We start from the raw sequence: 18,697 nt of genomic DNA, 5'->3' as shown, positions 1-18,697 counted from the left end.
TAGGTCAAAAGTTAGGGAATTTCATGGACTATAAGTCTACGGTATTAACTTTTTGGCCAATTGCAGTTTTTCTCATAGTTTTACGATATTTCTAGAACAAACATTTTACAACGGTAATTTTTGCCCTGTAGGCCAAGAAGACGGCACTTTTTGGTCTCAATTTTGTCATATTCGGAATTCTCGGACAATTTCACGTAAGTTAGAAGTATTGGAGTTATAATTTTGATTTAAAAAATAATTAAATAAAACATTTTTGAAAAAAGAAATAGATCTTCTTTACCCTATGATCAATACGTCAAATGCTGTATCAAGTAGGCGAAAACTTGTTTTACCCCTAATCCGACAAAATGCTAAATAATATTTTAATTAATTCTAAATGGCATTTTTTTCAATCAAATTCAAAATTCCAACACCTCAATCTAACGTAAAATTTTCTGAGGATTCCGAATATGACAAAATTGAGACCAATGAGTGTCGCTATGGAGGTCTACAGGGCAAAAACTAACGTTGTAAAATGTTTGTTCTAGAAAAATCGTAAAGCTATGAGAAAATCTACGATTGGCCAAAAAGTTAATACCGTAGGCTTATAGTCCATGTAATTCCCCAACTTTTGACCTATGGGAGTATGGGTGTTGGAGGCTGTTGCAAAAAGTTATTAAGGTTTTAAAAAAATCCATTTTTAACAGTAATTTGCAAAAGCTATGAGAAAAAGTCAAACCAATCCTGGATGTCTATAGCACATTTTAAAGGGCTTCAAAAGTCCATTCGAATGCATCTAAGAGAGTTGGAATTGATGAAGTTTTACGGAAATGCGAGCAATTTTAAGATTTTTCATGTTTTTTTGACCTCAAACTTCAATGCCCGTTTTACCCCACTTCCCTTTGTCGTAGAGGGCTCATATTTGGCATGAGTTCATCTCATGTATAGACAAACAAACCCTGAAAGTTTCATCCAAATCGGAGCACCTCGATACGACCTGTTTCACATCGGTGAAAAACTCGCTCTTAAGCGCCGTGAAAAAGTAAGCGAAAGTGAAAAGTTAATTTTGGCGATATTCATTAAGCGTTTGAGGGATTCTCGTGTGTGTCACTGTGTGTGCCAACAAAATGATGAGAAGTGGTCTCGCAAAATACAAATTATGATCAAAAGTGCATTAAATGTGATCTTTTTGGCCAGTAAGTGGCATACATTTGCGTGCTTACTCGAGGCGGTGCTGTTGCTGGTAAGTTTATAGCCCAAATAGTATTTTTGGAGCTTTAATCGAGCATCAAACTCTCCATATGACGAAGATAGGTGTTTGATTGGAAAGGGTAGATTTCCCCTAATAAAATGTCAACTAAGAAAATCGTTTTTTCCGCTTACTTAATTTTTTCCGAAAAGTCTTATTCATAACCTATAACTTTGCCGAAGACAACTCGATCAGAAAATCTCTTCTTAACCCTCTACTGCCCAAATTTTTTTTCGAAAATTTTTATTTTTCCCGTGTTCAGGAGGTCATTTTGAGCAACTTTTGTTCTACGAAAAACTTTACTTCTCTTGTTTTATGTTTTTCTTGTTTTATTTTTAGTATTTTAATTTGCATATATCTTGTTTATTTTATGTTTGTTTTTGGTAGTATTTGGCCTATTCTACCACCTAATATAATTACATTTTGCCTATCTAATTTTTTCACGTTTTTACAGTCACTTTTTCAATTTTTTGCATGTTTTTCACATTTTCTGCTATAGAATGGCACCATCATCATTTAAACTGCAAAGAAATGCGTAGAGGCATAGTCTGGGACACTACAAAAATTACTGCATACTTCTTTTTACTGAAAATATAGGAAATGTTAGTAAAAAACACAGCCAAAGATGACCCCTAAAAAAATGACATTTTTAAAAACATTGGCAATGTCACATAAAACAAGTTGAACTTCCAACCCTGAAATTTTCTAAAATTTCAAGAGTTCTTCTTTCCAATGCTTTTTAAAGATCAAAAATCGGTTGGAAAATTGATTTTTGGCGATTTTTTAGATCGAAGCCCGTCTAAAGGCGGGGTTAGGTTGTAGAGGGTTAAGATATAGAATTTCATGCATGGGTAATTCTCCGCCAACTCACACAGCAGTTGCCCGACCCCTCTTCGATTTGCGTGAAACTTTGTCCTAAGGGGTAACTTTTGTCCCTGAACACGAATCCGAGGTCCGTTTTTTGATATCTCGTGACGGAGGGGCGGTACGACCCCTTCCATTTTTGAACATGCTAAAAAAGAGGTGTTTTTCAATAATTTGCAGCCTGAAACGGTGATGAGATAGAAATTTGGTGTCAAAAGGACTTTTATGTAAAATGAGACGCCCGATTTGATGGCGTACTCAGAATTCCGAAAAACGTATTTTTCATCGAAAAAAACACTAATTTTTTTTAAACTCTGCCAGTTTCCGTTACTTGACTTTAAAAAATTTCGAAACATGTCATTTTAAGGGAAATTCAATGTACTTTTCGAATCTGCTTTGACCCAGAAGGGTCATTTTTACATTTAGAACAAAATTTTTAATTATAAAATTTCTTGTTTTTTCTAACTTTGCAGGGTTATTTTTTAGAGTGTGACAATGTTCTTAAAAGTTATCGCGATTTTGCGAAAAAAAGTTTTGAAAAAGTTGTTCGTCGTCGATCACGGCCGTTCATCGTCACCCGGGACAGGCACGGACGACAAAGAGAAACGCAAAATGTAACAATTTGAAAACTTTTTTTTCGTAAAATCGCGATAACTCGTGATGTTTCTAAGCAAACCCCTTATGTTTATATACCAAAATTTTTGTAATTGTCTGCTCTACAACTTTTAAGAACACTATTGCACTCTAAAAAAACCCTGCAAAGTTAGAAAAAACACCAAATTTAAAAATAAAAAAAATGTTCTAAATGAAAAAATTACCCTTCAGGGTCAATGTAGATTCAAAAAGAACATTAAATTTCCCTTAAAATGACATGTTTCGATATTTTTTAACAGTCAAGTAACGGAAAATGGCAAAGTTTTTTAAACTTTTTTAGTGTTTTTTTGATGAAAAATACGTTTATTCGGAATGAGTACGCCATTAAATCGGGCGTCTAATTTTACATAAAAGTCCCTTTGACACCAAATTTCTATCTCATCACCGTTTCAGGCTGCAAATTATTGAAAATCACCTCTTTTTTCGCATGTTCAAATGGAAATGGAAGAGGTCGTACCGGCCCTCCGTCACGAGATATCAAAAAACGGACCTCGGACTTTTCTCGATTTCGTGTGAGTTGGTAGAGAATTACCCACATTTTATTGCCTATTTTGTATGACCAGTCACCAAAATTGTATGGAGACTTGTATGGAAAAACTATACTATAATGACGCAGAATGGCTGCTTTTGACATAGGAAATTTATGGACAAAGTTTCATCTGAACCAAAACATGAAAATTAAACAATTGCGACAAAATTAACGAAATTGTAGAGAACAACTCCGGGGGGGTTACATTCACAATACCTACTAATTATTCATTGTGGCTCACCCTGCCCTAAAAAGCTGTTTTTTGAAAGATCAGACTAGTTGTTTAATTATATCCATTTCCACGGCAAAAAATATCTCGCTGGACATTGTTTATAGAAATAATGCAGGACATTGTTGCACGTGGCACGTGCGTAAAGAAGTACAATGCTGCAACTACCTACATCCCCAGTTATTGTTCAAAAAGTAACGTTGTTGCACTCGCAACAGCATCTCTTTCTGTTACTACTGCGTTACTACACATTGACCTGAAGCATCCTGGAGTAACTGTCAGAGAAGTGTGGGTCGGACAGGCCAACAATGGTCTGTTCTGAGAATGTGCTTTTCATCAGTTTCCTCTTTTGTCTTAATAGAGAACAACGTCAGTGAAAAGTTTTCTCTTAAAGTCATCATGCATAAAGTGCAAAAAACTACTGCTAACTAAAAATATTGTGCAGTTCGTTTCAGCAAAATGAAAATTCTTGAGTGCACACATTGTTAAGTCAATATTTGTGGAACAGTCGTCCGTTCGTTGGACCCAAACTTCCACTTCCTGTAAAAGTCGTGTCCGACACGACTCAGCAGACAGTGTGTGATAGGGGGGGTTGTTTGGTCATGATTTAGTAGGGATTTTTAATTAGCACCTCAACCCCTGTTACGTTGTAGTCCCACGTCATATTGACACATTGTCCGTTTTTTCATACTTTTTCGCTTTTTTTTCTACAGGTGACTTGGGCCAGCTGCTGCGGGGCGTTATGACAGAAGCCAAAGAACTTACCACGGCGGAACGGTGTTCGCTCTTCCTGCTGGACAAGGCTACCGGCGAACTGGTGTCGAAGGTGTTTGACGGTAACGAGGTGAGTAGAAGGTGGGGGCTGAGAACCCTTTTGAGGAGGTGAAATTTCCATCTTTTGATTGGGGTTTGTTGCCGCTTCAGCAAATTTTGTTTTATAGGAATAGAACGACTAGTGAGAAACCCCTTTTTGAAATTTGAAAAGCACAAGCTTTTTTTTTCAAAAAAACGGTCGCTGGATTTTTCATCTGAGAATTTTTCTGAAATTATATAATAATTTTATGTACATTTCTCGAGTTTTTTTTGATTAGGTCCTATAAACATATGAAAGACAATAGCTTATTGGTCCTTTTCAAAAAAAACTCTGGATTTGATCTAGTTTTGTCAGTACAATTTAAGCAATTCCTGAATATCAATATAAAAATTTATAATTCCTTATGATCCTTATGCCCCATCTGGATTGCTTTCGTGATCCTAGTTTCCATTTTCTCAAATTTTACCCTGTTCAACCATTTCGACGCCCAAATCATTAGGTCCTAATGGCGAAACGATGTTTCGAAAAGTTTTCAAAACCTGCTCATTTGTTCAACTGGAAGGACTCTCTAGGTTGGCAAAGTTGATGCCAATCTTTCTCAAGTTAGCATTCAGCATTTTGCTCGAACGAATTTTCTTCTCCCAAACGTAACACCAACGCCGTCTTTCGGAAGCACCAGCCCAAAACTTGCCAGACTAGTTATTATTCTGGGCGGGAAATTCGATTCGCATGACTTCAGAGCTTTGAGTACACGTGTTTTTGTTTGTGTACGTGCGGTGCAAAATGGCAACACTGCTCGAGAGCACTTCTTTGATCCGGAAACGGAAATTCGCAACTTTGAACGAGGGTCCAATTCTCGCTTGGGATGATTTCTTCGACACACACACAGGACTGGTTAGCTCTGCACCATCAAAGCTTAGGGATGAAATCCGATTTGCTTCATCCGCAATTGGACAGTGTGTTTTTTTGTACGATAGGAAGGTTCAAAGTTGGTTAGCAATATTTTTGATTCATTTTTTTATACATTCAAAAAAAAAGTAAGTCGAATAACATTTCCAACTTCTTTCACCACCGGAAGCAGCACAGCCTGTAATCCCCCTCAAAATAAGATTTTCTGGCAGGATATTCATAACATATATATATATTATAACAACGTACATCCGCCGCAATGTGACGGAGCCAAACTGTCGGCCAGGGTGTGTTAATACAGTGTGTTGTGCTGGCAGGTCCAGGCTCAACTAAAGTTGGCGAAAGAAACAACAAAATATCTCGCCATTTAGGGACGCGCGCGTTGAACTTTGGCTTCCTTCGAGGCGGTTTCTCTCATCATTGACCAATCGGTCCGATATCGATTTTTTCGGTTCCCTCAATTAGGTCTCATCACACCAGCAGCAGTGAAATCGTGCCTGGAATGCTGCATCGAGCCAATTCTTTGGAACAAGACAAAATGTGACACTGCAGAGCAGATTGAAAACGGGAGTTGTGTTTTGTGCAATCAGTGAGCGTTGGAAATATGTAACTGGATTTGTAAATTGGAGTATTTATTACTTTGCAGTGTTACAATTTCAATTAGGCGAAAAAACACGTAGCTCTAGCTGGTTAACGATGTGATCTTATTTCCACCTCGTTAGCAGATTCTCACTTGCAGACTCGGTTTTTATCTTTGACCATGCCCAAAAAGGACAGTTAGTTGCTCTCGAAGACTTCCACAATAAATCAAAATACAGCTGAAATATTATTTTTTCGATAAATCATAATTTCTACAAATTATTTACGCAATTTGTTTTGTTTTGTTTTTTTTTTAAATATTATTTCGTCCCTTTCGAACTTGACCAGTGCCCAGGGACAATTGCTTTAAAAAATAACATTTGTACTAGCCTAATTGACCAAAATTTTCAGCTTCTGTTCCGAATTTGGTTGAACCAGATCAATTGGTTTTTAGTAAGAAAAAATACATGAGCCACTTTTTGCGAATTTTTTTAAAAGTTTTTTTTATAAGTGTCAGCATTTTTAAATTCCAACACCCTACTCAGTAAAAAAAAACCTTGGTAATATTTCATCTCGGAATGGGTACATCTTTTTTGTTATAAAAAATGTGTAAATTTAGTCTTTTTTAAGTCTAAATTGAGGAAATATTACATGTTAGAGGTTACATTAAAAAAGATAACATTACACCTTCCAAATTTACGCATTTTTTAACTAAGTATAATATAGCTCAAGTGGTCTTTTCGTCCCTAAAATATAAAATTCCAATTTAATATTATACTTACATTGAAAATATCACTTACAGTAAAAAATGTTCTAAATATGTTCTATTGCATGCTAAATTTCGATTCACAATGGCGAGTTCAAACATTTTTTATAGTTTTCAACCGTCAAAAATGTTTGGGTTGAAACCCGGCTTACTGTTTTTACTCGCTTTTTGTTTTTTTCGCGAGTTTCAATTTTGTATTTTCAGATTTGGATAAAACTTTGTCCTTCGATTTTAAGTCTATATAATATATGTCATTTTGCAACTTGTTTGTCCATTTAAATCTTCAAACAAATTTCTGAGCTGTCCATACAAAAGTGCTACGAAAATATTCGAAAATCTTTAAATTGATTTCGGCATAGTTGTAGGTTGAATCAGGACTATTAAATGAATAATGTTCCATTTTTTTATCACCCTTTTAATCATTTTTTGATTGGTTTAAAATTCAGAGTTCCCAAATGAACCTGTTAGGCTAGGTTCATAGCATAGCATAGCATTGGTGTCTACCCGTAGTTGCTACTCTGTTATTGACCAGGACCTCCAAGAATTGCTCCGTGGACCAATGATGAAGAGTAGGAACCAATCATCACCACTTCGCAACTTTCAAATGTCCCTATCATGCTAGCCAATCACAGCGCCGGCCACGACCAGTGGTAAGACACGGGGGAAGTGGATAGGAATTTTAGTCCGATACTTGAGTGATGAAGACCGCTAAATCAGCTGCGTCTTCGACAAAGTATCACGTGAGGTTTGAGGGTGTTAGTAAGATGGGTGTGAAGCCAGGATTCACCGTGGTAAGTGATGCGGCCGGTCAAATCTATTTATAGTCCTTAATTCTTCGTATGTTCTTGGATTCATTTTTGGAAGCTTTCCCAATTCGGTTCACCAAGCTTTTTGTGGTGAATTCTGGCCGTGTTGAAAATTCAATATTCGCCTAACAATTATGCAACCAGTGTCCTTGAATTCAACTTTGCATTCAATATTGCATTGTCCTGTTCTTAGGTTCACACAGATTCCAATCAAGTTTCTTGGATTCTTATAGCATTCTTAATTCTTCTAGACAACTAAGCCTCGATGGTCTGGTGGTTAGCATTTTTGTCTGCTGACCCAAAGGACGGGGGATCGAACCCCGCCGCGAGCTAATGAATTTTTCGTTCATATTCAAGTGTTCAGAATTATTCCTTCTTTCCATAATTTCTCGATAGGGGCAGATGGGAATCGAACCCAGAACCTTCCGCTTACAAAGCGAACAGCGTAACCATTCAGCCACGCCTACCCCACTATGAACCTGTTAGGCTAGGTTCACCTATAAACTTGGTTCGGCTTAAGCCTCCCTTTGTGGTTCAATCCTGGTTCAGTGAACCATGAACCATGGCTTAAGCCAGGCTAACCAGGCTAATGAAAACCATAGGAATAATGCACTGTGTAACAAATCTTATAGTGTAGCAATGTTACAAATTAACATTCATTACACCGTAACATTCGTTACTCCGCATCATTCGTTACACCGTAACATTCGTTACACCGTAACATTCGTTACACCGTAACATTCGTTACACCGTAACATTCGTTACACCGCAACATTCATTACACCGTAACATTGTTACACCGTAATATGGTTACACCGTAACATTGTTACACAGCAATATTCGTTACACCGTAACATTCGTTAAACTATAGTATGATTACACCGTAACATTGTTACACCACAACATTCGTTATACCGTTACATTCGTTACACCGCAACATCGTTACACCGCAACATTCGTTACACCGTAGTTTGGTTACATCGTAACATGGTTACACCGCAACATTCGTTGCATCGTAGCATTCATTACACCGTGACATTCCTTACACCGTAATATTGTTACGGTGTAACACTTTTACGGTGTAACAATGTTACGGTTTGAGCATACTACAGTGTAACAAAGCTTGCCGTTTAGCCTAACATTCTTTGATCAGGTTCAAACCTGGTTCAAGGCAATGGTTCATTTTGGCTAGCCTCGCCTGGTTTGAACCAAATGAACCATGGCTCACGGCACTCAGTGAGCCTGAGCCGACGATGCTTGCCGATGTGTGGTGTGAACCTGAATCAGAAAAATGAACCTAGCCTAGCCGATGGCTCAGGCTCGTGGGAACACTGGTTTAAATGGACCAAATGTCTCGATTTTTTAACTTTATTGCATGATTAGCAATTTATGTTCGGGTGAAAAAATTTAGATTTTTGGAAATATATTGCCGATGTAAAAATTATGGTTAATTGAGTAAGAATCAGAAACCCTCATTTATTTTTATTATCATTTTTGGAAGGATATATTTCAGCAACCGGATCTACGGAATCGAATCAACAATGTGAAGAAATGAAAGTAGTAGAGCTATAAAATTTTTGCGTAAACATGCAAAAATTGGGCTTAACTCGCAAACGGTGAATTTTTATCAAAATTTCACTAAAGCGCTAAAGCACTTAAATTTTTTCGATTTCTTTTTCTCGGCCGTAATTAAAACTTTTGCCGTGCTACCGTGACCTGGTAAGCGGGTTCTATTCCTGTCATCAAGCACTGTAGCTCATAAGTAGAAACTTTTTTTTCTGAATGGAATTTAATTTTCAATTATTTTTTTTGATTAAAACTACGGTTATGCCGAAGACACTAAATTGATCAGGAAATCCTATGTTGAGTTACAGATTTTTGAATATTTTCAGAGCACTTTTGTGTAGACAGGCCACAAATTTGAATAGAGATTTGTATGCAGAAACCAATGATGCAATGGGCAAGAGGTGGGCAAAAACAGTCGTCGTTTGTCGATTCGATTCGATAATTCATTGAATTTCCAACAAATTGTAGCATGAAATTAGTTTTTTGAGAATTGACAACGTTATTTCAAATATTTCAATGCTTTTAAATTAATGCCAAATTTGTCACAATTGTCACTCGGTGTACTTTTTCGAGTACTTTAGGAATAATAAAACGGAAGATTGAAGATGGGCTATTTTCCGACATTTTGAGAGCTGAATCGACATATTTCGTTGGATATTGCAACTTTCTCATCAATATACATTTCTTGAAAAGTTTTCCATTTCATATTTTCAGTTTCCTATTTTTTATGAAATTATTCCAAAAGTGAACAATTTTCTGAACAAAATTTAAAAAAGAATTAAACATTGCACAACTGAACGTAGATATACATTCTAGAGTAAATTTTCAAAATTACCTATGAGTGATAGAATTCCTTAGCAGATAGGACCTTTTGAAAATTTAATCTAGCATTAAAGTTTTACCCAAAAACTATCTGAGCATTTCAAAATGTCTAACTTGGAAAATTTTGCCAAAATATAGGGGAACAGCATCTAATTAAATCGCGCCTCTAATTATGCCATATCAGCACTTTGACGTTCAATTACTGCTCATAAAAGCGTTTTCAACTGAAATCGAGTGATTAATAGCTCAATAGGAAGTGAGCAAGCTTGTTTCCTGCCAAACCTACGAGAATTTCCCCTACCCATGAGATTTTGAATATAAATTCTCTTGCCCGATCAAACTTTGGCATTAATAGACTTTATTGAATAAATCAGAATGTAGAAAATAGTTCGCAGAATATTTTCTTAAAATAAAATATCCGGATTTGTTTCAATTAACTAGAAATTATCGTTATTTGATAACAATTTTCTCTAATATCCTAGAATAAGGTTTGGGTACACTCTCCATCAAATTATTTGAACATTTAGATTCGAGTAGAAATCGGATCATGGAAACCGCCAAGGCCAACAAAATTGTGAAAAAGAGCGAAAGAGCCGTTCAAAAGAGACGCTCATTTTTATGAGCGAGCGAAAATGAGTGGCTCCTAAAAAAGAAAGGTTTTATCCACCTCTGCAATGGACATATGGAATCGATGGACAAAGTTACAAAATGCAAAAACATAGAGAACTGCTCCAGTGTGGATTGGGTATAATGATGCAAAATGAATACTTTGGAGTTTGGGAGAGCACCGTCGTCTGGGGCAAAACGGGACACAGGGGACAGCTGTTTTAGCCTTGTTATTGTTAAATTTTTGGATATTTTTAACTGGTTTCGGATAGAACAAACACAGCACAACAAAAATAGTGCATCGTTTTCCAAAGTGTGCTTTAAAAACTGCTGTCCCTATTCAGAAAATTTAGGGTTTTTAGCAATATAAACAATCTGGATGTATATGTCTTAAATAACATGGCCCTACATTTTAGAAATCATGAATTTGAGACCAAATATAAGTTGAAAAATATCTTACATAACTTAGTTCATGATAAATTAGAACCTATATTTTACTTTCTCACACACTACATCTCTTACACTGACCATAACCGAGAACCAGCAGAGTAAAGACAAACAAATCAAACATGTCCTATTTTTTCCTGGCAATCCTGCGAATCCGAAGGGCACGTAAACAATTCTTCTCACACCCACGCAGCTTCCCTCCACAACCAGATATGTATCTTTGCGCGTTGTACCATAAACAAACACAGTACCGATCTTTATTTCCGTTTGCCGTATATTTTTTCCCGCGGAAGTTTCCTCTTCAAACTATAAGAATCGCTACATTGTCTCTATACCAACGTACCGCTTACAGAGGGTAATTGAACCGAATTTTGACTGTCTTTTCAAGTAAGTTTGTTTTTATTTGTAGTGAGGCACTAGAAATAAGTTTTATTGTACATTAAACAAATTGTTTCATGAGTTTCTTTATTAGATATTTCTTAAAAAAGTTCCTTTACCCTATCGTGTTTTCATATACGCACCACACTCAACCTTCATCATGCCAGAAATCGCGTAATCACAATCTCAGCCGATGCTATGGATTTCGTTTGGCATTTCATCAAGGGGAAACCAAAATGACGACCATGTCATGCTCATAATACATAGGGGGAAACAACTTATTTTCAGCAGACTTTATGTTGTGCTTTACTGTAAACAAGAAAAGCGTATGAGATTCATAAAATTTACTCTTAAAGTGCTGATTAGAAAAAAAGATCAATTTAAATTTGACGGCTTCCCCTTCAATCCACTCATATAACCTTGACTCTTTGTCTCGTCTACTTCCCTCCCTCCCTCCTTCAAGGCGTCCAAGGAGATCCGGATCGAGAGCGGCAAGGGCATCGCCGGATACGTGGCACAAACGGGCAAGCTGCTAAACATCCGGAACGCTTACCAGCACCCGCTGTTCTACAAGGGCGTTGACGAGTCGACGGGCTTCAAGACGCGGTAAGGAAGCGTCGTCGCGTGACCTTCATCCTGCGTGGTTCTGCAAGTCCCGATTCGTTTGATGATTGTTGTCTTCCTTTCTTTTCTTTTTTTCTTGGCTTTCCATCGCCACCACAGGAACATCCTCTGTTTTCCCATTTGCGACGAGCAGGGCGTCATCGGAGTGGCGCAGCTGTGCAACAAGGTAAGCAGGACGTAAAGCAAACATTTACGGGATAGTAAATAAGGCAACAATGTACCGTGCGGCTCCTTTGAATTGAACACAATGTAAATTACCGTATAGTTGGGAGAGTCGAGGCAGTTTTAATAGAAAATGTGTAGTTGTATTTTTTTGTAAAAAAATGTATCAGCGATTCCACGTCAATTAAGCAGGATCCAGATCAAACGTATTCCGATTTCTTGGATTTTCAGAATGTGAAAAATTCTTTTAATTTTTTTATGGAGAATTAGGGCGGTTTGTTGCTGTTACATACAAGAAAAAAAAAATGCATGCAATATACAAGAATAGTCTTTTAATTTGAAAATTCTAAGTGCACGTGTTTCTGGGGGAGCCCAAAGTTCATGCTTCCCCTCGAAAACGTCATAGAAACAAATTTTCAGCTTTAAGCTCTTTGGTCTGGAGATTTACGTTTAGCTATGTTTTTAAAATGTCTCAGTATTTTTCATTAAAGTCACATAAAATGTGTTTTTTTGCGGAAATTCTTAAAAACACTTGTTCTGGACCACCCTATTTTGGATGGTCCTATCGCCAAACAAAAAAAAAATGATTCGAAATTTGATCACAGTATTTTATTGAACTTCCAATAGCGGTAAAACGATTGAAACAATGCAAAGATTTTCAATATTATCATAATTTAAGAAAATTCCAGGTCAAGTGTGCACTTTTCTAACACGGACTGGAACATCAAGTGCCTGCACAGGAAAAATATGGTAATGTTACATTTGGGAATGGTGACAGATTTTGTGTCAAAAAAGTTTAATTTTACATCAAGAACTGGTCAAGTTGCATCAGTTTCTGTTGAATTTTACTTTTTTTACACATGATTTTAGATAAAACTACTAAAAAAAGAGGTAATATTCAACCAGTACTACTTTGCCTTTTTGTTTGTTTTGAATAATTTAAATATTTCAGAGTGGCCACTCTAGTCAGGAAATCGGAAAAGTCGAGAATTCGCCAAAATCCGCAAAAGAAAATCGTGAAAAAATTTGTGAATTTGTGATGTTTGTCAAAAAGTAGGAAGTAGGTGGAAATTTCGAGCATACTTCAATAAAAGTTTATTCTAACTTCTAACTCTTCAATTTTTTTTTTAATATTCAACTCAATTGCATTAAAACGTTACGAATACTTGACTTAAAATTTGAAGCTTATTTCACTATTTTAATCTATTTAAGAATGAAATGGCTATTGAAGACATCAAATTCCTAATGCATAAATATTGGATCATGACATATGATTGATTTTTTGACAAAATGTTTTATTCGTTTACCAACTCACATTGGCACAATTAAATTTACTGGAGTTTAGCAATAGTTTATTTTGAAGATATTATTTTAAATTAGTTCAATAAATTTATTAAGCATTTATTGCCAATGTTTTTCTTAATTTTTTCATGTTTTCTATGAGCATGTCAACAATCAGATAATTAGATTTTCATTTATCGAAAAAACTTGACTATCAAATAAAATCCAAAGTAATTCTTATCAAAAAAAGGAAAAAACTTGTTTACTTTTTGAAATCATGAAAAAATATTGAAATTGAGAAAATGACAAAATTAATACCACAAATTTTCAGTCAGCCTTTGAAAAAAATAAAAAGAGAGGATTTTGCATTTAAAAAAATATTAAAAACATTTTAATGCTGGCAACTTGATGAAGCAGAATTAGGGTGACAATAAAAAGATCGACATCAGGGATATCACCTAATTCGATTCCTTAGGCAATACAAAAATAAAGCAAAAATAAGTAATGAAAATAATGAGTTCGATGAGTTGAGATTTCAGATTAAAAATAAATTTGTTGATAAGTATTCAGTTTTACTGATGTGATTGTGCTTGATTTTTTAATTTATTTAGAGGATTTGACATTTTGTTGACAGTTTTTGATCTGCAATCATTCTTTTGGTGAGAAATGCATTAATTTGATGTTTTGGAAAAGTCGGCAAAAAGTCGAGAGTTCGAATGTTGAAATTTTGTTAAATTAAACTAAAGATGTAGTTGATAATAATTAAATATTTAAATTCTCCATTGATAATACTTCAAATTTTAAAGATTCAAAGTTTTCAGAGAATTAAGTTATCAAAAATCTTGTGTATCACTGCATGAGAATAGGCAATATTTGTTTTTAACCTTACCAAATCCACTTGTGTTCAAATCTACCCACTGAAAAGATAACAATTTCGCCTTTCATTCCACAAAACGGAAATGTAAAGCAAATCCTCTCCGTTCCAAATAAAATCAAAGTCAATGCAAACAAATTGGGACTCGTAAGGACCAATATTCCTAATCCCATCTGCTTACAATATACGCCCAAATGCACACACGTGTATGCTTTCACCAGTGTGATCCTTCCCTCCTTGATTCAACAGTTGGCAGCCGGGTTTTTTTTGTGTGCTCTCGTAAACTGGCAGCTCTAGTCTCTAGAATCCTTTCTGCTCTTTTTAGATGTATTTTTTTGTTCTGTTTTTTTCGCCTGCAGCCACACACAGTCCGACAACGTGTCTTCAACGTTTTTTCCCCTTCTTGCTACTCTTGAAACGGAAGCAAAAAGCAACAAAAAAATCATGCGCAACATAAAATCACTTTCACAACCATTCTTGTTTTTTCCTTTCTTCAATCTTTTTGCAAATCCACTTCCCTCAGCCTTCCGGGCAATTTCGAAGAGCTTTCCAGGCAAGCTTCTTGCCTGAAGACAAAACTTTTCCCTTTTGTCCATTTCTAATGTCGGAATTCCCAGAAGTAGAAAGCAACACCTTAAGGCTGGACGTAACTTGTTCGTATTTTTTTTTCTTAGAGAAAGGCACAAAGTTTTTTCACAAAGTTGTGTCTCCATGATTGATGTAATCGAGCGTGGACAACTTTTTTATTTGCGCTTTTTTGTATTTGAGTTTCTTTTTGCGAAACAACTTGTACCAATTCTGATTGCTGTTACAGTCTTGTCTACAGGACTGTATACCAGTCAGTTAGATCATCACACGGTTTGGGGAACGTGTGCGAAGAAAAAGTTTCCACCGTTTAGCTTTTGTTATTGGATTCTGATGCTCGGGATTTTTAGCTGAAGGCAATCTTGTTGCAAAGTTTTATATCAGGTGAATACATGAGGGAGATTTATTTTTCCAGGTAGCTCAAAAATGATTCATTTCAGTTAAGTACTTCGAGTTATAAATATAAGCTTGTTTAATCTGCTGCCCTTTGCTTTGAGATAGACTTCTTTTTGTCCAAAGAAAGTTATTTACAAACCATATATCGTCGTTGTCATGCTATCTTGTCGCACGTGCATTTTATGCCAAATTCAGTTAAGAACGCCACAATGCCTCATCTTTTGACCTTTACAGATCCCTAAAATTCGATTTCAATCCTGAGATATTCAATAAAATCAAAAAAAAAAAACTTGCATTGTTGTCACTCTTGACACGAAATAAGTTTCAATCTTGTCGTGTTATCTTGACACCTCCTGAAAATTGATGTAAGTGCGGCCAATGGAATTTCAAGTCAAAACGCGTTTGACACACGTACATGCCCAACTACCAAAATCATTTGTAATAATAACTCGCAACTTCGGCAATCAAATTCAACCAAACTTTGGGGCAATGCACATAATGGTCACCCAAACAAAACTTGTTTGTTATTGTTTACATTGCGTGCTTTAGTTTTTGTTTATTCAAGGTCAAACATTAGTTTTTCTCGGAACGTCAAAAAGCGACGTGCGACAAGATAGCACGACAGCGTCGATATTTCCATAGTCGAGATTTTCAATTGCTTGGGAATTGAGAGTGTAATTTAGCAATTTCCCGAAAATGTTGGGCTTTTAGCAAAATTATTGATTTGTTTACAAAAATTTGAAAGAATTTTAAGGCCGTTGCAAATATTTTTTGATGTTTTTATCGGATTTTCAAAAAACTTCAAAATTTTAATGGAAAAATAATTAGACTTCTAAAAATAATTTGAAATGCATTTTCCTGCGTTTAGAATCATATTTAGCATATTTGAGATCGATCAACAATATTTTTTTTTGTGAAATTCCGATGTGCAGTACCGTCATCTGGGGCAAATCGGGACACATGGAGCGGATTAGGACAGCTGTTTTTGCCTCGTTACTGTTCAATAGTTGGATGTTTTTGATTGGTTTCGGTTAGAGCAGACACAGATTAACAAAAATAGTGCATCGATTGTCGACTTTCAAGCTCTAAAACCTGCTGTCCCTATTCAGACTGTAGTCCCGATTCGGCCCAGGTGACGGTACTGCAAAAAGTTTTTTTTTCGACAGTAAAAATATTTCGCCAATACTTTGATATTTTGAAAAATAAAGATTGCAAAATATCTTAGCAGGCGTCAAATGCATTTTAAAACACTTTTTTCATTCAAATGTTAAAACTTGCTTGTAATTTATTTTTTTATATTTTTTATTTGTTTGCCCCCTATTTTTTAATTTTAGCTACGTTGTTTATTCATTTCTAAGCTGTGAATGCTAGTTTTTTTTAGGAAAAGTTTGGGCTACCCACTTAGTGACAGTTGAAACTTTTAGGTAAATACCGAGATAACAGATAACTATTCATCATAACCCGCAATGTTGAATGGTAGCTGGGGAGGCAGGCTACCGTCAACTGGAGCGAATTGGGACTACAGTCTGAATAGAGACAGCACGTTTAAGAGCACTCAAAGGCTTCAAATTTGAAAATGAATGCACATATTTTGTGGCTCTGAATCTGGTCTAACCGAAATCACTCAAAAATATCAAAATATTAAGCTGCAACATTCCTAAAACTGCTGTCCCGATTCACCCCAGATAACGGTTCTGTTTTACACTTCGAGTTTTGTGGAAAAAATACCTAAATCCCGAGCTAAAGCCGGACAATCAGCAAATTAGTTCAAACTGTCGAAATGCTTATCCGCCCTTTTCAAATGTTGATCCAAAAATATTGGGATTGTTTATAATTGAGAGGCTCAAAAATAGCCAATTTACCGGGAAATTTACTTATCGGAAACAAATAAAGAAAACCAAGGAACAAAATAAAGAACTCAAAATTTTCGAAATATGCCTAGAAATAACACCAAACATTTAGTCTTAAAAAAAAAGATGCTGAAAAACGGTTTCCAAAATTGGCTTACCATGTTATCACACCTTCATCAATTCACACTGTCTCACCTACCTTGGCCTGTCTACAGAAGACATCTCGTCAAGATCTGGTGTGGGAAATATTTGGCAGGACTGCCTGAGACTGGTTGGCAGGTGCACCATCTGTTCGTAACCCATTTTCGTACGTTATTTGCATATGTATGAATACATCGTCCCTGTTCGCTGTCCCAAACCCCAAAAAGACGACTGTCGAATTTCTAATACTTTCGACAGAGTAGTAGGACTCTCACATATGGGTCATTCCACCTGAAGTGTGCAAGAAAAAATGCAAATTTGAAAATTACCATCTCCGATTCTGCTCAAATTTGGCAGAGCTGTTGAGACTATTAAAACATGCAAAAATCCCGAATTTCATCCAAATCGGACCACCCCCTCCATTTTTGTACCCTCCCAAAAAATCGACTTTTTGACGATTTTTGAGCAAAACCCCTATCTTCAAACGAAGATAACTCAGGAACCACAAATCTTAGAGGGTCGGTCTTAGAATCAATTTTGAAGGAAATTGGACGTAGAATCCATTTCTGTGATCAAAATTTAGATTAAAATATGTTTTCTACCTGTATTGCGCAATTGAAAACTTTAAATGGCCGTAACTCAAAACAGCCCTATTTATTTTTTGAATTTGACCTCACCATCGTATTCCCCGTCCGATTTTACATAAGAATCACTTATCGACAGAAAGGAATATGTTTCGTTCCAGAGATATCGAATTTTAAAGTTTTGAGTATTTGAGTATTTTTATTGATTATCTCAAAATCGTATAAAATTATAAAAATGATTCATCTTACAGAACACCATGTAGTAATTATTCATCAGCGCGCCTGAGTGCTTCTAGCAGAGGCGGCGAGTGTAGCTAATTTAGGTAATCTCAAATACTCAAAACTTTAAAATTCGATATCTCTGGAACGAAACATATTCCTTTCTGTCGATAAGTGATTCTTATGTAAAATCGGACGGGGAATACGATGGTGAGGTCAAATTTAAAAAATAAGATGGGCTGTTTTGAGATACGGCCATTTAAAGTTTTCAATTGCGCAATACAGGTAGAAAACATATTTTAATCTAAATTTTGATCACATAAATGGATTCTAAGTCCAATTTCCTTCAAAATTGAGTCTAAGACCGACCCTCTAAGATTTGTGGTTCCTGAGTTATCGTCGTTTGAAGATAGGGGTTTCGCTCAAAAATCGTCAAAAAGTCGATTTTTTGGGAGGGTACAAAAATGGAGGGGGTGGTCCGATTTGGATGAAATTTAGGATTTTTGCATGTTTTGATAGTCTCAACAGCTCTGCCAGATTTGGGCAGAATCGGAGATGGTAATTTTCAAGTGCTGTTCCGCTTTAGATGGAATGACCCATATGTGAACCGCACTCTTGAGACTACCTATATCATGTCTCTTTTTTTTCTTTTACGGGCCGCCTAAATTCGATATAAAACACACACTCACGTTGCCAATTTGTTTTCCCGCGACTCGCGTAGAGGAGTGGGCCTCTTGGCGGAGCGAAGATCCTTTTGAAGGTGGAAAAACGGAAATGATTCTAT

The 18,697-nt window shown here is 36.1% G+C and overlaps 1 protein-coding gene across 5 annotated transcripts in view; it reads left to right on the top strand.

Annotated features, from left to right (window-relative positions):
- The window catches only part of LOC6050531 (cGMP-dependent 3',5'-cyclic phosphodiesterase), a 116,977-nt gene that overhangs the window by 86,040 nt on the left and 12,240 nt on the right, over nt 1–18,697 (top strand). For all 5 annotated transcript variants that reach the window (XM_038255873.1, XM_038255870.1, XM_038255871.1 and 2 more), the window contains exons 7-9: nt 4,218–4,348; nt 11,661–11,803; nt 11,921–11,987. In XM_038255873.1, the coding sequence (XP_038111801.1) occupies nt 4,218–4,348; nt 11,661–11,803; nt 11,921–11,987 (341 nt within the window). The remainder of the gene's footprint in view (nt 1–4,217; nt 4,349–11,660; nt 11,804–11,920; nt 11,988–18,697) is intronic.

The sequence above is a fragment of the Culex quinquefasciatus genome, chromosome 2 (assembly GCF_015732765.1).
Source record: "Culex quinquefasciatus strain JHB chromosome 2, VPISU_Cqui_1.0_pri_paternal, whole genome shotgun sequence".
NCBI classification, from domain to species: Eukaryota; Metazoa; Arthropoda; class Insecta; order Diptera; family Culicidae; genus Culex; species Culex quinquefasciatus.
Note: the sequence above shows the minus strand (reverse complement) of the source record. Positions and strands in the feature narration are given on the sequence as shown.